At 43.9% G+C, this 23,391-nt stretch overlaps 1 protein-coding gene across 1 annotated transcript in view; it reads left to right on the top strand.

The window, feature by feature from the left end:
- The first annotated feature begins 4,165 nt into the window (after positions 1-4,165).
- The window catches only part of LOC147456495 (uncharacterized), a 43,536-nt gene continuing 24,310 nt past the window's right edge, over positions 4,166-23,391 (top strand). Inside the window, exons 1-2 of the mRNA XM_086515489.1 lie at positions 4,166-4,369; positions 4,459-4,571. Coding sequence (XP_086371615.1) covers positions 4,330-4,369; positions 4,459-4,571 — 153 coding nt within the window. The 5' untranslated portion in view covers positions 4,166-4,329. The remainder of the gene's footprint in view (positions 4,370-4,458; positions 4,572-23,391) is intronic.

Here is a 23,391-nt window from a genome sequence, read left to right as displayed (position 1 = left end):
AGAGCAATCTTCAAGTGACCTTACAAAAGAAAGACTTATTCTCTTCCCCTCCACATTTGCTTGTGTAGCGAATATTGCTTCTTTCTTGGAGTTGCTCTATAATCACGAAAGCATTGTGTAGTGGATATCGTTGCTCTGTCCATGTTTGTTTGTGTAGCGGATATTGTTGCTTTCTTAGCACTGCTCTGTATTAATGAGACCATTAATGCTTAGAGAGAGCACATGGGACCACTACCCAAAGCCTACAAACCTGCTCCAAAAAACACAACTAGCAGGCGAGACAAAGCCCATGATTGGCGTCACTGAAAAGAGTCCTCCGAAGGGTGATATGCACCACATACATAGGCGTTGGGCCTTGGGCTCATGCGCACGGCGTCCTCTACTTTGAAAACCGCGACCTGCTAGGTGCATGGCCCCCGCACAATAATCTTAGTTGATCATGAGCTTTATTTAATCAATTAAAACATTAGTAGCCAAATATAAATTATCTACCGACTCAAGGAAGGGAAAGAAAGGGAACATTACATAAAATGCCGATTATTTTGGAACATCTCCTCTTTCAACCTACCCTAAAGGGAGTTTTGCATGGAGACATTAAACTATCATTTCATTTCTCCTTTGGCAACCAACTTCAAAATGCCGATTATTTTGAGAGATCTCCTCTTTCAACCTACCCTAAAGCATGAAGACGTTCACGGTTCATATATATCAATATTGCTTCTTTCTGTGCATTTACACCAATATCGCATCACTCAATCTCTGTCTCGCTTTCTCTTTGCAGCTCTCTCTCTCCCCCCCCAATGTGTGTGTCTCTCTTTGTCTTCGAAGTCTCTCTCTCTCTCTCTCTCTCACACACACACACACACACACACACAATCACCAATGTTTAATCACCGTGCGTGCAAGTCCAGACTCTGAGGCTACGGAGTGCAAGTCCAGACATTAATTAAATGCAAGCTTTGAGGACTTTGAGGCTTCCCAGTTCGAGTTTCTCTCTCTCTCTCTCTCTCTCTCTCTTTCTCACTCACTCTCTCTCTCTCTCTCTCTCTCTCTCTCTCTCTCTCTCACACACACACACACACACACCGTTTCGCTCAGACTACACTGCCTAAAGGCACCGGAGTGAGGAGCTGGGGAGGGGCCAGAATCGCTTCCTCCATTATAATAGTATAGATATAGATGCACGGCCTTCTTGTCACCGGTTGGGTCGACCATCATGATTGCCACGTTTTGAGGCAGTCCAATACTTAGCAACAATCGGAGGTCCTGATCAAAGGTGAGATTGTAGACCGACCAACAATCTGAAACCACACATCTAGTAAGCAAATGATGATGACTATGACAATGAGGAGGACCTCAGTGGCGAACATAGCACAAGAGACTCCGAGTAGTACGATAAGAAGAGCGGAGCATGGGAGGATCTAAGCTGGGAAACAACGAGGACGCTAGTAGGAGCAATTTTGAGTATGATAAGAGAGGACGAGCATGGGTAGAGTGGGGCAGCGATGAGGGAGTGGTGGTGCAACCTGATGAGGACGTGGGTGGAGGAGGTGGTGGCCAAGGCCACTCGGAGACAGACACTCGGCATGCTCTATCGGGGCCATGAGCACCCTTTCCTCTTTATCCAGCTGTAACATCATGTAGACTATCATTCAGTTCTACTATCATATCTACCATCAACACTGCTTTTGTGTTGTTCTCTTCTTCAAACATGGTGATAGACATCACAATAGACATGATTGACATGAGAGAGGGTATGAAAGCTCAAGAGACTATGACAGAGAGGATGGAATGGAAGGGATCATGAAGAAAGTCCAGCTGGTTCACTTAAGAGAGATGCCATATTGCAATTAATGGATTTTGCATCTCCAAAAAGCCAACAATCGTCGAGCCCTTATAGATCTTGTGACAAAGCTAGGCTTGTGCCAACATGTGGTAGCACAAGGGTTGTGCATGGTTGAGGATAGCATGGATGCTGATGTTTGCAACAAGTGGGGGCAGCTCCGTAGAAGAGCTGCAAGTTGAGGCATGAAAAGTAGCTTCGCAATATGTAGAAGACAACTCTCCTCTATCACCTATATTGAGTTATTCTTCACCACCCATGAGTTTCAATTGTCTCTTTTGCTTTAGAGCAACGTTTGCTTCACTCGTTAGTCTTCACCCTCCAGGAGTTTCTTGAACTCTCACTTTTTCCGCAACATTTGCTTTTTGATTTTGATGTACGGTGATCTCATCCTTCGTTCGGAAGGTCTACACTGAGCTGGAAGCCAACATCGATAATTATGAAGTGTTAGTAGAGTTCATCATCGACCTCGCACATGGTGCTAGATGTGCGCACGCATGATCGATTGCAATATGTGGTACTTAGCTCATGTAGCTCAGTATTCGTAGCCTACTAATTGAGGCATTCTATTGCAGTGATTGCGTCGGAGCTTATGAATTGAGAACTCATCACTACAATAAACCCTACACCCTCTATGATGTAGAACATAAAGTTATCTTTGCTTCTTTTAAGTTAAATGTATCTCTTTCATGTTTTCTATTTGTGTTAACTCCTATTTTGTGTGTCACACAAAGCACATATATTCACAACAGTGGACGTTTCAACTACAGAGCCATGACTCCAGCTCTACAACACTGCAAGGTCCAATATCTGCATCCCTATGCATTTTCTTGGTCCACACATAAAGCCTACGAGGCAGAGCATGAATCTTATTTCTTATACTTTCTAGAGAGACCACACTGCCAACTCTCCACCATACTTTTGTATGGCATTTCTGCATGAGGTGCAATGTATATTTTGCATTTTCACACTGTGACACTTCATTGCAAAATGAAATGTTTAATTATTCAGATTTCTTTTATGTAGCTTGATACAAACATTGTCCTCTGGCTTGCACAATTGGACGACACCCATACACGATTATATAGGTCGGTAGTGTAGTTTACTTTCTATAGTCTAATGATGCTTTCTGTATTTACTTGGTAAGCCTAGTGAGATTTTCACAATTCAGGCTCTTGGAGTGAGCTGCTTCCTTGATTCAAAGCAAATCGTGGCCGTTAAATAATGAGCAAATCATATCTTTTCTAAGCGATTCTTTCTTATAATTTTTACATGCTGTAGTCTGAACGTCTATCTCTGTATCACACAACCTACAGGTCTCTCGAAAGTACCCAATGCTTTTTTGGGTGGACAACTAGACAAGGCATCCGCCAAAAGTAGTGCTACAACTGATTTGTCTTTTTTGTTTGGCTAAGTTGTGTGTCGACACTAGATGATGCTAGAGGGCTACATCGGATGGCATGGACAAAATGCTTGAGGGCGGGCTCGTCGTAAGTATGGTCCACAAGGGGTTGATATGTGCACCAAACATTGATGGTGAGTTGCGGAGACAATGTCTAGCCGAGCGACGGCCATACATTGTCGACTCTCAAGTGCATTGAAAGCTTTTTAAAAGCTAGTCCTGCATGAGTGAAAATGAAATTTGACACAATTGAAAAAGTTGCAGAAGAGATGATGATGGAGATTGTAGTAGACATGATCGACATGATGATGGAGATCCCAAAAGACATGATCAAGATGAGAGCATGTATGAAAGACAGAGAGAGAATGACAGAGGTAATGAACATAGAGGGGATCGTAGCTAGAGGGAGAGTGACTCAAGGGCTCACAAAGAGCATGATGATCGCAAGTATAGATTTAGAGTAAGATGGCTACCTCAAAGATGGGTCCCCAATCTAGAGACTAAATGGCTGATAGTACCAGGCTGAATGGCAATTTGCAAACAACTACCAAAGTAGGTAAAGGAGTAGGGTTAAAGCATAACGATTAAGCTGCAATACTTTGCTCGATTCAATTATCCCCTTTAGTAGCCCTCTGCTGTATAGTGAGCGCTATGGGACAACACTTACTTCTTCCGAATTCTCAACAAGTCCGCTGAGCTATTGCTATTGCCCATCAATTGGTTCTACTCATCTGCTCATGTTCCACAACAAAAGCCGAGGCGACAACAATCACAACCAACTAATCAAGTTATCATCTGCGCTTCAAAATATACAAGAACACATGCGGCAAAGAGCAACGCCTTGGTCTCACTAGTATAAAGGTAATCAATCATCATATATGTTTAATCAATACACATCACTTCTTTATTAAAAATTCCCCACTTCAATGCTAATCTGCGTATCTTCTCTACCTAGATGTGCAGCGCCCACCATGCTGCTGCTCCTCCTCTTCTTGTTCTCTTGAATTTTCTACGACGTTAAAAGTTGTCCTGCCCCCCTTCTCTCTCTCTCTCTCTCTCTCTCTCTCTCTCTCTCTGTGGCCCGATGGAGAAGAGAAACGAGCAGCTGGAGGTGCTCGAGGACGGTAATCTATTTCTGGCGTTATTTGATCTTACCAGAAGAGGCATTGTGGGATCGATCGCTAACATGGAAGGTAGCCTTTTCTGCATGCAGTGCATGAGATGGTAACGGAGGCTCTTAAGCTAGTGGCAAACGAACCTTCCGTCGGCCTGTACTTCGTGCAGCAACATGTCCACAAAGCAGTGCCTTCTCTACTCAATGTGAAGGTTCGTCTCTCTCCTCCCCTTCTGGTTAGCTACACACACACACGCGCGCGCACACACACACACACACACACACACACACACACACACACACACACACACACACACACACACACACGCACGTGGTACTATATGACACTGGCAGCTAGACAAAACTACTATGTAAATAAGGAGACGATTTTCTTGAGCGTTGTGGATTCCAGTCCCAACGAGTCAGCCTTATAGACATGGAGAGAGATGTGTTATAACTATTTTCTTTGCTGTCTTCCTCGCTTTGCATGTTTTGCTTGCTCTTGTTTTGTTTTTTTCGGAGTCGGGATGTTGCTCTCTCCCAACTCTATGTGATGTTTCATCTTTTTCTCGGAAATCTTTTCCTCTTCTTTGCGGTGAAGCTTCTTCTCTGGCAGTTTTTGCAGGAGCCACCTTGAACAATTGAGTTGTGCTTTTATGTGACGTACTTCAGGGTTTGATTGAGGTCTTGGATTGGTCGTTTCCATGAGCTACCGTGTTTTTTGTGACGTTCTCAGTATTGTTGATTGTTCCGAGCTGTTTAATTTGGCACCTCTTGGTGAATGATTCCGGTGGGTGGTTAGAAATATGGACATTGGCATGTTCATACTTCTAGTTGATGATGCCTTTGTTCCTTCTCAACCTTGCTCAGCTTCTGCTCTTTTTGATTTCAAAGCACCTAGTTTTTAGAAGCTGTTCAGATTGGCTTCTCTTGAGGTTGTTTTCTTTGCGATACCACTCGCCGCACTTTTTCGGCAGTGTGTACTTTTTATCGGTTTAATTTCAAAGTGCGGATTTTTTCAAAAGATGTGGGGAATGTTCTCTTCTCATGCTTCACTAGGTTACTAGGGCACTTTTAACCATCTTTAAGAATGGTTAGTTTGCTTTGGCCCTGTTTTGGTATTGTTGGCTTTTGCCTCCTTTAGTAGTATGCTCCAATGAGCTGTTGTCTTTGTGCTTTTGCTTATTGCTCCGGCTTAAGTGCTCTAGTGACGAGATCAGGTGGGGTTCATAATCTGAGACTCCTTCAATTCTTCATTGTTGGAGCGGTTTAAAAACCAGGCCCTGACTCTTATTGAAGTAGGATAGTCCACAAGGTGCTATAGTGACAAGATCATTGAATTTTTTGGTGGGGTTCATGATCTGAGACTCCTTTAATTCTTTGTTGTTGGAGCCGTCTAAAAACCAGGCTCTGTGACTCTTATTGAAGTAGGATAGTCCACATGGCTAGCTAAGAAGTTGATATATTCTACATATATGCTTATTGACCTGTTGCCCTGTTTTATATCTTACTAAGCTCACATAAGAATTGTTTGTCTGTTTGCATCTCACCAAAGTGTTGGTGTACAGGGCTTACACGCTAGAATACCATTTCTTGGCTGCATCTTTTAGTATCTGAGGAAATGATTCCACTTAATTGGCTCTTCGGAATTCTTTTGGATTCAACCCTTGGACATAGACATGGGGATTAGATTTTTACCCCCTCTAACTGAAGGCTGGCAACTTTTCCCTTTCTTCATGCGTGTCCTTGTTAATTCATTATGTGTGCTGGCCTTTTTTTGCTCGTCCATTGTTGTAGCCTTCGCTTCCACCCATTGTCTGTCTTCTATCGTGTCAAAAAATGATGACGTGACAGTGCTCACTGTATACACACACAAAGAACATAACAAAACACGAGTTCAAAGCCGATTGGAGTGACTTATGAGTTACTAACATGGCAATCATACAAATGTGATGACAACATATTTTCTAGGTTTGGGGCTGAATGGCGCCAGTTGTAATTGTAGATGATGCTTAATGTGCTTTTGGTACACTCTTCTAAAGAACGAATAAAGTGAGTTGCTTTTGGGCTATACCTTTAATATGAAGAGATTTCAAGTGCTTTTGGGACCAATGCCTATAAAAGAGAGTCAAAGGTGCCATTGGCACTCATATTGTATCAGATTGAGTTTTGAGTAATCATACAAAACAGTAGTCATCAATAAAACAAAGAAATGCTGCCAAATGTGCCTAGTTTAGAGGCTAGTGCTGTTTAGAGACTGCGAGAGACAATACGACACGGTGGACTTTCGTGCCCAGAGAGATTGGCCCCAAAGATTGGCGTCCCTTCTCGGTATTTCTTTATTATCATGCTTCACAAAGTACAATGTCCGAGGGTCCTCGTCTCTCGTAGTGCTCCCAAGCTAATCTATTGGGAAAGAGGCCCTAGCAATTCTTATTAAGGTCCTTGGCCCAAAAGCAGTACATGGAAAGCTACAAGTCCAAAAGCATCTGGCTCCAAAAGCTAGTGCCACGAGTAGCCAACGCGTTTTATGAAAATTTGTAAAACCTGCCACATCATCAACACAAAACGCGGGTGTTCGTACAACTGCCACACCATCAGTGTGATTTACGGGCCTCTGTACAACTGCCACGTCAGCATACCTTTACGCAAGGCTTGAGTGTGTGTGTGTGTGTGTGGGGCCTTGTTTTGTTTTTATGTCTAGTGTCCCGTAGGCCCCATCAGACAGGGTCCCCTTAAGTTGGTGGGAACTGACTTCAAAAATAGGCCACTAGGCAAGCATTGTAAGTTTGATAGACTTTATCTGCCTCTTTCACTAGGGTTTGGACCCCTCTTTGTCCGGAGCCCATTCTTTAGTTCATGCCACGTCATCACTTTGTGACATACCTCCCTCTTGAAAGAATTGTAGTAGACATAGGACAAAAACCAGTTTAGTAGACACTGACTCTAAGTACCGATGCACTAGACCATGTTTATCCAGAACTTGCATAAAGCCGACAATCACTGAACATTCACATCACTATTCTCGTCGAGATCTCAGATGAGAATCATGATCATTGTAACTTATATGGTAATCACACCCAGACCGTATTGGTCTTTGACAGGTGTCTTGATTGAGTAAACCTCGTTACTATCATATCCACATCACCCATGAGGTCAACAAGATAGAAATGCTGCAGTCATTTCGTTTTTCAAAACATACACTTAAACATTACACAAATGAACGAGCACATAATACCAGCGTGTCAGCTTACCTTTCACTTTCCTTTCCATGTGAGCTAGGATTTGTTCCAAAAGGAGAATCTCCTCTGTCTATTCCACCTAGGTTGCTCCTTTGGTTCCTTGTCCACTGGCACATCACCTTTGAAAGGTCTCAATAGACTCACATGAAATGCGTTGTGAATCTTCCAAGTATCCGGCAATTTCAGTTTGAAGGATACATCATTGATCTTCTTTGAATCTGGAAAGGGCCATAGCATTGCTTACTCAACTTTGGAAAAAGTCGCTCCTTATCCTTTCGTTTTCGTAGGCGTACCTTCTGAAATCATAAAAGCACCCAATCATCTTCCTTCAACTGTAAGTCACGTCAATGCTTGTCTGCTGCCTTCTTATGCCATGCTTGAGACTTCTTAAGAGCCTTACGCACCTTAGCAAAAGCAGTGTCCAGATCTTGAACGCACTAATCTGCTTCAAAAATCTTATCCTTGGTGCTTAGAATAGGTGGAACCGTCTTAACACCCTCGATAATCTCAAATGGCGGCTTCCCCATAGACGTATGAATTGTGGTGCTGTAGGCAAACTCCACCAAGGGCAAATACTTCTCGCATTGAGCCTTTTGATCAGAGACGTAAGACGTTTGTCACAAAGTGATGACATGGCATGCCCTATTGGAAGAGAGATGGCCGAGTGGACAAGAGAAACTGAGCCTACCAATTGAAAGAACTTATGGAGCACTGGCCGAGGGGCCTAAATCCCTAAAGACCAAAAGCTTGAACTTTGAGGAGGATTTCCGTAAAATGCGCTCACATGCTAGGTGGCAATCCGTACGGATGATCATGTGGCAAGACAATACGGATCTTCCACGTTTTTGCGCTGTTGGTGCCACGTGGCAGGCTGTACGGATTTTCGCAAATCATGCTGGCTGATCCTAACGCTAGCTTTTGAGAGCAAATGCTTTTGGGAAGAATTGCTTTTGAGACTTTGCTTTTGGGCATCCCTTGTAAGTTTAAAAGGACCCTTGGGGCCTCACTCTGCAGAGCATTTGGACGTAGAGTGTGAGAGCAGAGGTCCCACGGGAGTTGTACTTTGTTTTGAGCAATAAAGAAATACCGAAAGGGACGCTAGTCTTTGGGGCCAATGTATCTGTCACAAAGTGATGACGTGGCTACGGACAACAGAAACCCTAATTTCTGCCAGAAACCCTAATTTTCAAAAATCGCGGAGGCGAATTAAAAAAAAAAAGAAGGTTTTGAGCGACGCAAATCTTGCTTTTTCTCTACGCAATGTGAGAGAGAGAGAATGCTTTTGCTTTCAAGTTCTGACTCTCTGTGAGAGAGAGAGAGAGCAGTTGCTTTTGATTTGAAGCTTTTGGGGCTTTGCTTTTGGCATCCCTTGTAAACATTTAAATAAGTGGTTTGGGCCTTCACTTCTCAGAGCATATGGACGCAGAGTCTGAGAGTGAAACCCGAGCCACTCTCTTGTACTTTGAAGTGATTAATACAAAAAAGAAATACCGAAAGGGGCGCCAGTCTTTGGGGTCAATATCTCTAGGCACGGAACTCCGCCGGGCCAGTGCAAATCTATTGTGATCTGTGAATTGTTTTGAAGTGGTTATTTGGTGCTGTCGCGATTGATCTTGACTTGGAGGGTCCAAGTCTGTTACATTGGTATCAGAGCACGGCCGATTTCTCTTCTACGGGAAATCCGATCCACAATTTTTTTTCCGCGGCACCTATGGCTTCACGCAAGGATCAGTCGACTCCCTCTGCATCTGGAGATGCGGGCAGGGATCACAACGACGATTCCGGCAGAGAGTATGGCCCGCCTCGGCCTACTCAGGCGGAGCAAAGAGAGATGACGTGTCGTCAATTGATCGGCGATGCAACAAAGATGATGCTCAGTTTTGCGAAGGATCCGAAATTGGCAAAATATATGAGCGAGACTTCTTTTCAGGAAGTGCATGCGCAGTGGCAGAAAACCACTACACCATCCCTGGAACCCGCTCTCAAGAAACCTTCTGATCACAAACAGTATACAGAGAAGGAATTACAAGAGGTGGTTGATGCACGGATTGCTCAGCTTTTTGACGCGCAAAAGAAAGCCAAAAAGCACGGCTAAAAGCAGAAGAAAGGCATTGACTTCTCGGGATATTTGGGTCGTTAGTCGACTTTTGACAAGGCAAAGAAACAGAAGAAGTGTGTTCGATTTGAAGGAGTACCCAGTTCTTCTTCTTCTTCTTCTTCTTCTGACAGTTCTTCTAGCTCCTCAGATTCGAGCGAAGAAGACAGAAAAGGTAAAAAGCGAAGCAAGAAACAAAGCTTCGGAAAGGGCAAGAAAAAGGCAAAGAAGGCTAAATCTCGCCCAGAGACTGACAGTTCTACCAAGGACTCGTCTAGAGAGATTCTGATGATGGAAACTTTTATGCGAACAAGAAGAATTTTTGCAAAGCTCGAAGATAAAAGCAAGAAAGTCCGAGAGTTTAAGGAAGGTGGCCACTCGATCAAGTTTGATACTTTTTCAGGATACTCAGATGCTTCGAAGGCTTTGTCTTTTGTACAGCAGTTTGACATCGCTTTCGCGGGAGGACGCTATTCAGAGCACTCCAAGATTCGGAGAGCTGCCTCTTACTTTAAGGGGAATGCTCGTACTTGGTGGTCCACGCTTCTTTTAAACAAGACTGCGCCAGTTAAATGGCTGAAATTAAAAAAAGCTGTTTATTTCTTCTTGGTTGACGCAAGAATATGAACGAGATATACGAGCTACTTGGAACCATCTTCGGATGACCGAGAAAGATACAATCAATGCTTATTGTGAAAGATTCTGGAGCTCTTTTCTACCCGCCTCTTCATTCAAGAAGATCTCGTTCATAGAACAGATTGAGCGGTTCACCTTGGGTCTACCTACAGAGATCCGAGATCACTGCTTGGAACAGAAGTCAGCTTCTATTCAGGAGTTGATGAGTCATGCGAAGCGGGGCTTTGCCATTCACTCTGGCAGTCTGACCTACCCCACAGATGAGGCCATGAAACAGAAGTCAGCTTCTATTCAGGAGTTGATGAGTCATGCGAAGCGGGGCTTTGCCATTCACTCTGGCAGTCTGACCTACCCCACAGATGAGGCCATGACACAACGAGCTGAACAGACTTCTGGGAATGAAAGTAGAAAGAAAAAGAGCAACCCAGAGAAAAAGGATGCACGACCCAAGCTTACTCCTGAGGAGAGAGCTCGCTTCATCAGAGAGGGGAAGTGCTTTGGATGCGGGGAACATGGGCATATCTCCGCGAAGTGCCCTAAAAAGGCACAGAAAGAACAGAATGATAAAGACGACGACAGGCCTGAGAGTTGCGAGAGCAGCTGAGGAACGTGGCAGAAAAGGCAGATAGAAAAGTAGAACTGGTACCACATGGCGTGGGACTTGCACCGAATCTAATGAATGAAAGTACAAACTTTGCCGCTTTTGGGGCAAAGTGAAGGATCAGGAAGCTCTTTTGAAGGAGCCAAGGCCAACTTCTTTTCACTTGGAATTGGTGGCTTGATTTGGAAATTACGCTTGACAGACTGACGCCACAGGCGAAGATTGTTCGACTGGCACCCGGATGGGATGTTGCCATTACACCGAGCATTGGCAAACTTTGTTTGCAATGGCAGGGGTGTTCAGGGCACGCGAGTGACGTTCTACTCAGGATCCCTTGGTACCACAAGATGTAACAGACTTGGACTCTCCAAGTCAAGAATCAACCGCGACAGCACCAAATAACCACTTCAAAACAAGTTACAGATCACAATAGATTTACACTGGCCCGGCGGATTTCCGTGCCTAGAGATATTGGCCCCAAAGACTGGTGCCCCTTTTGGTATTTCTTTTTATATTAATCAGATCAAAGTACAAGAGAGTGGCTAGGGTTTCACTCTCAGACTCTGCGTCCAGATGCTCTGAGAAGTGAGGCCCTCACCACTAATTTAAAGATTACAAGGGATGCCCAAAAGCAGAGCCCCAAAAGCTTGAAAGCAAAAGCTCTTTTCCCTCTCTCACAGAGAGCTTCTGAAAGCAAAAGCAAATTCTCTTTCTCTCTCAATGAGAGCAAAAGCTGAGATTTGCGTCGCTCAAAAATATTAAAAATAAAATAAAATAATAATAATTTATTTTTTTATAAAACCTCCGCGATTTTTGAAAATTAGGGTTTGCAGGAATTTTAGGGTTTTTGGCAGAAATTAGGGTTTTTGCTGTCCGCCACGTCATCACTTTGTGACATACCCCCCTCTTGAAAGCATTGTAATCGACCGCGATTACGCAAGCAAAACCGACAAAAGCCATAAACCGTCTTAGCAGACACTGACTGTTAGTACCTACGTACCAGGAACACACATCTAGCACATGTACAAAATCGACAGTCACATCACAGGACATCACTAGACATCACAGGACATCACATGACATTCAACATTCATTCGGATCTTAGACCATGATTTATCGGCAATGTAGCTAGCAATCACATGACATTCAACATTCATTCGGATCTTAGACCATGATTTATCGGCAATGTAGCTAGCAATCACATTTAGGTCCAATCGGGACCTCATCGATGTCTGATTGACTAACCCCTATTGCAACCATGTCTATTCGAGATCAAGTAGACCAAAATGCTGCAGTCATTTCGTCTATCAGTTCCTGCACTCAAAAGAAGTCAAGAACAAATCAGTATCATTATCAGGAATTCCATTTCATAAAGTCATCCAGCAGAATACTGTCAGCTATCAGTATCCCTGAAGCTCAAAGAGACATCAGTGATTTTAGTATCAAAATCGAGGCATCTATTGACAAGGGAGCGGAGCCCCTCTTGTGCATCCCACTGCACCAGATCTCGGGCCAAGCTGAATTCTGGGTTCCGTTTGGAGTAGACTATGCTAAACCAAAACATCGAGGTAAAGTTTCACAATCCGAGGAGTATCTGCTATGTCCTTCTCCTCCATCCACTTCGCATCAAATGCAGGAAAGTTCTTGAACTTAACCAAGAATCGCCTTCGGACTTTACCTTTCTTCATATCCGTATGTGCCAAAATCTGTTCAAGAACAAGGGTCTCCTCGTTTTCTTCCACTGCGAGTTGCTCATCAGGCTCCCCATCATCAGGCACATCACCCTTAACAGGTTTCAAGAGACTCACATGCAATGCATTGTGAATCCTCCAAGTATCTGGCAGTTTCAATCGGAAGGAGACATCATTTATCTTGTCAGTGATCTGGAAAGGTCCCTAGTATCGCATACTAAGCTTTGGAAAAGCCTCTCCTTTCCCTTTTTCTTTCGTAGGTGTGCCTTCTCAAAACTAAGAGCACCCAATCATCCTCCTTCAATTTCAAGTCACGACGATGGCGATCCGTTGCCTTTTTCTGTCGTTCTTGAGACTCCTGCAAAGTCTCGCGAACCTTGGCAAAAGCCGTATCCAAATCTCGCGAATATTCATCCGCTTCAAATATCTAATCTTTCGTGCTCAGGAAGGATGGAACCTCCGCAGCACTTTCAACAATCTCACATGGCGTCTTCCTCGTCGAAGAGTGTATCGTGTTATTGTAGGCAAATTCCACCAAAGGTAAGTTCTTTTCCCATCGAGTCTTCTGATCCGAGATACAAGACTTCAATAAATCTAAAACCACTGAATTGGCAATCTCAGATTGCCTGTCAGTCTGCAAGTGGAACGATGACGAGAACTGCAACTGCGTGCCAATGTTCTCCCAAATTGCCTTCCAAAACAAACTCATAAATCTGGGGTCTCTGTCGGAGACAATCGTCTCAGACGTGCCATTTAATTGGAAAATCATCGTGATCATTCTGTGTTCTTGGGAGATCAAAAATGAAATCCATTTCAATACTTTTCCAGGGGCAGATGGGTATGGGTAAAGGCTTTAACAATCCCTGTGCCTTATGTCTGTCAAAATTGACCTTCTGGCATACTAAGCAACTGCGCACAAACTCTTCCACATCCTTTTTGAGTCTCGGCAAAAAAAAGTTAGCTCTCTACCCCCTTCATGGTGGTAGGAATGCCGCGGTGACTCGTAAAAGGTGGACAGTGGCATTCAATCATAATCTTTTCCCTCAATGGTTGTGTAACGCACAACATAGTCTTTTTCATCAAGTAAGCCTTCCCGAAGGGAGTATCCAGCTACTGTCTCCCCATCCCGTATCCTTGTGAAAATATCTGCAAAATCTGTATCTGTGGCATACTGATCGACCATATCCTCGAAGCTCCTATGATGTATCGTGGAAATAGCCAGATCCAACGGCTTCCAAGACAAAGCATCTGCCACCACATTCTTCTGTCCGTGCTCATGGACAATCTGGAAGTGAAACTGTGACTAGATGTTCGCCTACCGCATCTGCTTTTCCGAAAGCTGCTTCTGTGGCAAGAAGTAGCGCAAACTCTGATGGTCTCTAAAGACAGGAAAAACCGCTCCGAGTAGGTAATGCCGCCACTGAGTAAGAGCATGGATAACCACCAAAAGCTCTTTCTCATAAATCTGTGCTGTCATCTACGGCCTAGAGAACAATCGGCTCTCGTAAGCAATGACATGGCCTTCTTGCATCAAGACCGCACCCAGACTACGACCATAAGCATCACAAATACTTCAAATGACTTCTGCAAGTCCGGCAAAGTCAAATCTGGTCATGTAGTCAATTTCTCTTTCAATGTCTGAAAGGCAGTCACCTCTATGGATCTCCACGAGAAAGGGACTCCTTTCTGTATCAAGATATGCAAAGGGGAAGCAACCTCTGCAAACTTTCGAATGAACCGTCTGTAGTACGAACACAGTCCCAAGAAGCTTTCAACTTCATGGACATTCTTCAAATCGGGCCAATCTCGGATAGTCTCTATCTTGGCACTCCTGCTGCTGAGACAATGTGTCCCAAAAATTGTATCTTTGGTAGGAAAAATTCACTTTTCTTTGCATTAATCACTAACTTGTGATCTCGTAATGCCTGAAAGACCTGAAGCAGATGATCTCTGTGTTCTGCCTCATTCTTGGAGAAAACAATGATGTCGTCAAAGAAAATGCCAACAAATAGCCTGTACTCTCGAAAAAATCCTGTCCATCATCCGGTTAAATGTCGTAGAAGCATTGGTTAAGCCAAAAGGCATCACCAAAAATGCAAATAACCCAAAAGTCGTCCGAAAGGCTGTCTTGTAGACGTCTCCCGACGCAATTCGGATTTGATGATATCCACATTTCAAGTCAATCCTGCTAAAGCACGAGGATCCCTGTAACTTGTTGAGTATATCATTGATCCTAGGAATCGGAAATCTGTTCTTGATGGTGATTTTGTTGAGAGCGCTATAATCGATGCACATTCTTCAAGATCCGTCTTTCTTCAAATCCAACAACAGTGGAAAGCAATACGGTGAAGTACTACGTTGGACAAGACCCTTTTCCAAGAGGTCTTTCACTGGGTTCATAATCTCTTCATTCTGTACTCGGCTCACACGGTAAGGTGGCCGGTTCGGTGGCGTGCTTCCAGGTATCAGATCAATGGTTTGATCTTCAAGCCCTCTGAAAAGCAATCGGCATGAGTGTGGAGAAAAATCTTAGCGTTCTTTTGATCAGGTCAAAACATATTCAACCTTTATCCATCGTTCAGTTCTCTCCCAAAAGAATGAGTAAGAAACTGAAGTTCATCAAGTACAATCTCTAAGGGCTTCATTTATCAAAGTCGCTTTCTCGGCCCGGTACTCAACCACGGTGTAGTTCTTGTGGTACCAAGGGATCGTGAGTAGAACGTCACTCGCGTGCCCTGAACACCCCTGTCATTGCAAACGAAGTTTGCCAATGCTCGTTGTAATGGCAACATCCCATCCGGGTGCCAGTCGAACTACCTCCACCTGTGGCGTCAGTCTGTTGGGCGTAATTCCAAATCGAGCCGCCAATTCCAAGTGAAAAGAAGTTGGCCTTGGCTCCATCAAAAGAGCTTCCTGATCCTTCACTTTGCCCCAAAAGCGGCAAAGTTTGTACTTTCATTCATTAGATTCAGTGCAGGTCCCGCCATGTGGTACGAGTTCTTCTTTTCTATCTGCCTTTTCTGCCACGTTCCTCAGCTGCTCTCGAACTCTCAAGCCTGTCGTCGTCTTATCATTGTGTTCTTTCTGTGCCTTTTTAGGGCACTTTGCAGAGATATGTCCATGTTCCCCGCATCCAAAGCACTTCCCCTCACTGATGAAGCGAGCTCTCTCCTTAGGAGTAAACTTGGGTCGTGCATCCTTTTTCTCTGGGTTGCTCTTTTTCTTTCTACTTTCATTCCCAGAAGTCTGTTCGGCTCGTTGTGTCATGGCCTCATCTATGGGGTAGGTCAGACTGCCAGAGTGAATAGCAAAGCCCCGCTTCGCATGACTCATCAACTCCTGAATAGAAGCTGACTTCTGTTCCAAGCAGTGATCTCGGATCTCTGTAGGTAGACCCAAGGTAAACCGCTCAATCTGTTCTGTGAACGAGATCTTCTTGAATGAAGAGGCGGGTAGAAAAGAGCTCCAGAATCTTTCACAATAAGCATTGATTGTATCTTTCTTGGTCATCCGAAGATGGTTCCAAGCAGCTCGTACATCTCGTTCATATTCTTGCGTCACCCAAGAAGAAATAAAATGCTTCTTAAATTTCAGCCATTTAACTGGCGTAGTCTTGTTTAAAAGAAGCGTGGACCACCAAGTATGTCACAAACGGGAGCGCATAACAATATAAAATATACTCGGATAAATAGAATTTATCACTTAATAATGAAGCCAAAGGTTATAGAGAGAGAGAGAGAGAGAGAGAGAGAGAGAGAGAGAGAGAGAGAGAAGATTGACACAATACTGGGACCAGAAGATGGGCTGGTCCCCCCCTCTACAGAGAATTCTTTATTAGGGAGAATCTTTTTACAAGCACAAGAACCGGAGAAAACCCCTCCGTTCTAAATCTCTGACTCGATGGTCGTTCCTTCCCGTAAGGGAAATCCGAGAGACAAGCTCTCAATCCTTTTTCCGTCTGTACTTTGAATTGAGACTCCGCAGACAATTTCCGAATTCCGGAAACGGAATTCCCAAGCGTAGGCCGAAGCCTTTTCGCTTCTCCTTCACGATGAAGTACCTGCAAATACACACGCAAACACACGACAACAATTCGTATGGCGAATCCACAATAGGTATCTGTCGCTCTTGCGCGAGAAAAGCGACTTCCGTGCTTCGTAGTCTCGCGATCTCTCGCGTTTTCTGGCGGCAGAGTTCTCTTGCTGGCGTTGGCAACCTCCCTTCAGTGAGGGCATGTGGTGCTTTTATAGCTCCTTCACCACGGTCGTTTTTTTTTTTCCCCCCCTGTTCTACCCGAAGTAGGGAGAGAGAATTCGCTGGCTGGTTTTGTTGCTTTATTTTCTAAGTGGCTGGCCACTTATTAAGTGGACGGCGAGCATACTTTTAAAATTGGTCTGAACCTGCCCAAAAACTCAATAAAACCTTATAAGTTAAAAACAATGCTTTCACAGCACTTCCCAGGCGTCCCTGGATGCAACCACATGCACGAATGCAATGCAAACATAGATTCCTCGCGGAAAAGCGTATGCTCTTCCCAAAAAACTCGTTAAAATATTCCGCTTTTTAAGAAAAGCTTCTCAGAACCCATCTTTATTCTTGTGCTTGCGTCTTTACGCGTATTCCTCTTTCTAGTTCGGATTTCCTCTCGACTATGGATATCCCCTTTCTGATGCACCCGTCACCCACCTTGTGACGCATCAGGAATACCCATCACCTAGTCCTTTCCTACCGAACTTACGGTACAATCCCCTTCACGATGCTCTATGTCACCCATATGACGCATTAGAGATGTCCGTTCCCAGATGGTCGGATACTTCTTCCCTACGCTCCCTGTCACCCATCCGATGTGACGCATCAGAAGTACCCGTTCTTGGTGGCCTTATAGATATTCCCGTTCACAGTGCTCCCGTCATTACTTTGAATGACGCTGGTCCTTTCTTAAAAGAGAACTTTAAAATTAAATTAAACAGAAATTCAAAAATTCAATAATTCAATACTTACCTTACCGGTTCATGTCCTTCCTCTAGTACCTCGAGGATATCCTTCATCGATTATCAAACTTACGAGCCATGTAAGAACTCGTCATTCGTGTCTTTCCAACAGATCGAAAATTTCCTCATCCGAGAATCTGTTAACTCAATTCCACCTTCTCAATCCCGAGAAGAATAATCCTCCTAGAATCAATCTAGGTATCTGTCCTTGCGCATAATCATGCGCTGTTAGTCGAGAGGGTATTAAACCTCTTGTCTCCTCCCACATAGGGAATGCCCAAATCATGAGTATTAATCTCGATATCTTCCTTCACAAACAAAGTCTGCGATCACCTTAAAGAAGGTTCTTGTTTCGGGCCGTCGCTCAACGTAGGCGAACGGTTCCAATCCGAAGATTCCTTGTGCACAGCGGCACTTCCTTCCAATCTTTTCCTCCTGCGAGTTATTACCACCAGCAGTGTTTTCCTAACGTTACAGAGGCCATCCTTGCAAGCATCTAGGACTCCTCGCAAAATCTTAGGCAAATAAAATTCTAGCCATATCATTCTGTGAACAGTTCAAACTTGGCCCACTTAAGGGCGAACCCGCTTTGGATCTCAAGGATGTTCTCCCATATGTGGTTAAGGTAATTCTTACCATTTTAAAATGGTTGGCGAATTTTACTCTTACGAACATAATAGTTCGAATTTATTCCAGCAGCGTGTAAATGCTACTTGACCTGCTCATGGAGAAACATATACCGCAACCAAAAGTTGCTACTATAATGGTAAAAGCACTTCTCCGTAGAGAATCCTTCTACCGAACACATCTCAAATAGAGATTCTCGTGTCGGAATATCCTTGCGCATAAAAAGGCGCTCAAGAGAGTATACCAAACTCCCGTCGAGTTCCTGAAAAGAAAGTTGGTTCATCTCATTCCGTTTAGCAAAAAAAAAAATGCAACTGGTAGATGACCCACCTTGGCATAGGTCTGTATCTTTGTGTGTTATCCATGTACCCAAAGGTGTACATAATTCTTAAGCTGTGTTAGAGTTTTGGTGAACCTGGGAAATTACCTTCCCTTCGTAAGATCCTTAGAGCGAAGATGCTCAACTTGACAATCCCTTGGCTCGATCTTAGAGAGTGTTCATTCACTTGTGCGAAAAGCACTACCATGTCCTCCCTTATCAGGTAGGGGGTGTTGGTTCATAAGGTGCTCAAGCTTAGTGAAAGCTTTTCTTGGTTGAAATCTCGGAATGGTTCCTTCCTTTCTGCCGTCCTACCTGCAATAGCAGGTAATTTGTTGGTGAACTACCGGATACGAGATCAATAGTTGACCTTCCGGACGGTTGAGCAAACCAATCCATCGCATAAAGCAATGTTTCAATTCAATTCTACTCTCATAAACACTCGAGAGTGATTGTTTTGGTTAGACACATGCATATCTCGTGCATAAAAGCAATACGTAGTTTTCAAACCCCTCAAAGATTTAACTTTGATCAAAGACCTGCCCTCTCACTTAGCGTTTGAGGGTCTTTTGTTCAAAATCTCAGGAGTTATAGATTGAATTCCCTTACTCCAAACTTTCTCCAGATAGCAACGTATCCTTCGAGGAGAGGTAACAAAAATTCATTGTTTCTGTGTTCAATGGTTCCCTTCCCACTGCGGGGATTAAAGTCTATGTACACTAAGGTGTACACTTTCAGCTTTTATCGTTGACTCCACCATCTGCTGCAAAGTATCTTGCAGATGCGTCTACAGAATTCGAGCAAAAGTCCTTCCTTAAATTTCTTCATCTTTCCTTCCTCAAAGAGGATCAAGAGTGGAGCTACCTTGGCAAGAATGAACCACTACTTGCTTTGAGTCACTCGTGTTCCTATTGGGCAAACCGATCCCAATCATCTTTGATGCCTTCCTCAAAGCGTAGAGGAAAAAAAAATTTGTCAAAAAATTCAGCCTTGAATTGAATCTAGGTCTTGTTGTAAGTTCCTTGCAGAGCTTTGGTATACCACCAAGTACTTGCAATCCCCCTTGAGGTGTTGGGTCACATGCCTCATCTTCGACGCTTTTCAGAAATTGCCACTTGCAAAGGAAACTTCAAACTGTCGAATGAAAGCGTTAGCTTTTGGGACATCTTCCCATCCGTCAAAAGTATCAAACTTGACCGGAGTGTTCTGAGGTCTGAAGACCTTCATATCCTTCCCAGAATGACGGGATTTCTTGGCTATGGTTATGGATTGATGTTCATGGATATTCTGAAGGGTCTTGAGCATTCCGCTCCTTGGATTCTCTAGGTTCTTGAGCATCATGCTCTTGTCGCCTTCTCAGAGAATCCCAAGTCTTGTGTCGACTTCTTGCAGATAGAATTTTTTTTTTCCAACTCTGCGAGCTTTTCCTGCAGAGCTTAGGGTTCCGCCTGCTTACTTCTCTCTTGGCTTGTCATGGCTTCTTCCCGTATCTTCCCAGAGTCGTCCTCCTTTACAGAAAAAGAGAGGAGACCATGCTCTGATACCACTGTCACAAACGGGAGCGCATAACAATATAAAATATACTCGGATAAATAGAATTTATCACTTAATAATGAAGCCAAAGGATATAGAGAGAAATATATATATATATATATATATATATATATATAGAGAGAGAGAGAGAGAGAGAGAGAGAGAGAGAGAGAGAGAGAGAGAGAGAGAGATCGAGACAGTACTGGGGACCAGAAGATGGGCTGGTCCCCCCCTTTAAAGAGAATTCTTTATTAGGGAGAATCTTTTTACAAGCACAAGAACCGGAGAAAACCCCTCCGTTCTAAATCTCTGACTCGATGGTCGTTCCTTTCCGTAAGGGAAATCCGAGAGACAAGCTCTCAATCCTTTTTCCGTCTGTACTCGGAGTTGAGACTCCGCAGACAATTTCCGAATTCCGGAAACGAAATTCCCAAGCGTAGGCCGAAGCCTTTTCGCTTCTCCTTCACGATGAAGTACCTGCAAACACACACGCAAACACACGACAACAATTCGTATGGCGAATCCACAATAGGTACCTGTCGCTCTTGCGCGAGAAAAGCGACTTCCGTGCTTCGTAGTCTCGCGATCTCTCGCGTCTTCTAGCGGCAGAGTCTTCTCTTGCTGGCGCTGGCAACCTCCCTTCAGTGAGGGCATGTGGTGCTTTTATAGCTCCTTCACCACGGCACGAATAGCTGCTCGCGGAGAGATCGCGTGTAACAAACTTGGACACTCCAAGTCAAGAATCAACCGCGACAGCACCAAATAACCACTTCAAAACAATTCACAGATCACAATAGATTTGCACTGGCCCGGCGGAGTTCCGTGCCTAGAGATATTGGCCCCAAAGACTGGCGCCCCTTTCGGTATTTCTTTTTGTATTAATCAATCAAAGTACAAGAGAGTGGTTAGGGTTTCACTCTCAGACTCTGCGTCCAGATGCTCTGAGAAGTGAGGCCCTCACCACTAATTTAAAGGTTACAAGGGATGCCCAAAAGCAGAGCCCCAAAAGCTTTTAAAATCAAAAGCATCAGTTCTCTCTCTCTCTTAGAGAGTCTTTTCTCTTTTTTTTTTTTTATAAAAAAAAAGCAAAAGCAAAATTCGCGTCGCTCATCATTTTCCAATTTTTTTTTAAAAAAAAAAAATAAAAAAAATAATCCGCCTCCGCGATTTTCGAAATTTAGGGTTTTTGGCAAAAATTAGGGTTTGCAGGAATTTTAGGGTTTCTGGCAGAAATTAGGGTTTCTGCTGTCCGCCACGTCATCACTTTGTGACATCGCGGTCGTTTTTTTTTTTTTTTTTTTCTCCTGTTCTATCCGAAGTAGGGAGAGAGAATTCACTGGCTGGTTTTGTTGCTTTATTTTCTAAGTGGCTGCCCACTTATTAAGTGGACGGCCGGCATATTTTTAAAATTGGTCTGAACCTGCCCAAAAACTCAATAAAACCTTATAAGTTAAAAACAATGCTTTCACAGCAGTTCCCAGGCGTCCCTGGATGCAACCACATGCACGAATGCAATGCAAACATAGATTCCTCGCGGAAAAGCGTATGCTCTTCCCAAAAAACTCGTTAAAATATTCCGCTTTTTAAGAAAAGCTTCTCAGAACCCATCTTTATTCTTGTGCTTGCGTCTCTACGCGTATTCCTCTTTCTAGTTCGGATTTCCTCTCGACTATGGATATCCCCTTTCTGATGCACCCGTCACCCACCTTGTGACGCATTAGGAATACCCATCACCTAGTCCTTTCCTACCGAACTTACGGTACAATCCCCTTCACAATGCTCTATGTCACCCATATGACGCATTAGAGATGTCCGTTCCCGAATGGTCGGATACTTCTTCCCTACGCTCCCTGTCACCCATCCGATGTGACGCATCAGAAGTACCCGTTCTTGGTGGCCTTACAGATATTCCCGTTCACAGTGCTCCCGTCATTACTTTGAATGACGCACTAGGAATACTCTGTACTCGGATGTCTCCAGTGAGAAAAACCCTCTCACTTAAAATTCCAATAATTCATTTAGAATTAGTTTCTTGGTGTTCCAAGCGAGAAAACCCTCTCACTTATAAATCCAATAATTCATTTAGAATTAGTTTTCTGTCAGATAAAGCCAATTTAGCAACAAAGTACGAGCATTCCCTTAAAGTAAGAGGCAGCTCTCCGAATGTTGGACTGCTCTGAATAGCGTCCTCCCGCGAAAGCAATGTCAAACTGCTGTATAAAAGACAAAGCCTTCGAAGCATCTGAGTATCCTGGAAAAAGTATCAAACTTGATCGAGTGGCCACCTTCCTTAAACTCTCGGACTTTCTTGCTTTTATCTTCGAGAAAGTCATACTGGTTGGCCTTGTAAAAATTCTTCTTGTTCGCATAAAAGTTTCCATGATCAGAATCTGAGCTGTCTGTAGACAAGTCCTCAGTAGAACTGTCAGTCTCTGGGCGAGATTTAGCCTTTTTTGCCTTTCTTTGAGGAAAAACAGATGCTTTCTGAGAAAGCGGGATTGCTTTTCGGGAAAGCAGATGCTTTCCCGCGAGGAAGTCTATGTCTGCATTGCAATTGTGCATGTGATTGCATCCAGGGACGCCTAGGAAGTGCTGTGAGAGCATTGTTTTTAACTTATAAGGTTTTATTGAGTTTTTTGGGCAGGTTCAAACTATTTTTAAAATACGCCGGCCGCCCACTTAATAAGTGGGCAGCCATCTGATAAATAAGGCAACAGATCAGCGAGCGGTTTCTCTTTCTCTTTTTCTGGTAGAACGGGAAAAAAAAAAAGAAAAAAAATGATTTTTTTTGAAAAAAAAAAAAAAAAAAACGACCGCGATCTCTCCGCGAGCAGCTATTCGTGCCGTGGCGAAGGAGCTATAAAAGCACCACATGCCCTCACCGAAGGGAGGTTGCCAGTGCCAGCAAGAGAAGACTCTGCCGCCAGAAGACGTGAGAGATCGCGAGACTACGAAGCACGGAAGTCGCTTTTCTCGCGCAAGAGCGACAGTTACCTATTGTGGATTCGCCATACGAATTGTTGTCGTGTGTTTGTGTGTGTGTTTGCAGGTACTTCATCGCGAAGGAGAAGCGAGAAGGCTTCGGCCTACGCTTGGGAATTCCGGAAACGGAATTCGGAAATTGTTTGCGGAGTCTCAACTCCGAGTACAGACGGAAAAAGGATTGAGAGCTTGTCTCTCGGATTTCCCTTTCGGGAAGGAACGACCATCGAGTCAGAGATTTAGAACGGAGGGGTTTTCTCCGGTTCTTGTGCTTGTAAAAAGATTCTCCCTAATAAAGAATTCTCTTTAAGGGGG

This window comes from Adiantum capillus-veneris, chromosome 6 (assembly GCF_014529385.1).
Source record: "Adiantum capillus-veneris isolate H3 chromosome 6, ASM1452938v2, whole genome shotgun sequence".
Classification (NCBI taxonomy): Eukaryota; Viridiplantae; Streptophyta; class Polypodiopsida; order Polypodiales; family Pteridaceae; genus Adiantum; species Adiantum capillus-veneris.
Note: the sequence above shows the minus strand (reverse complement) of the source record. Positions and strands in the feature narration are given on the sequence as shown.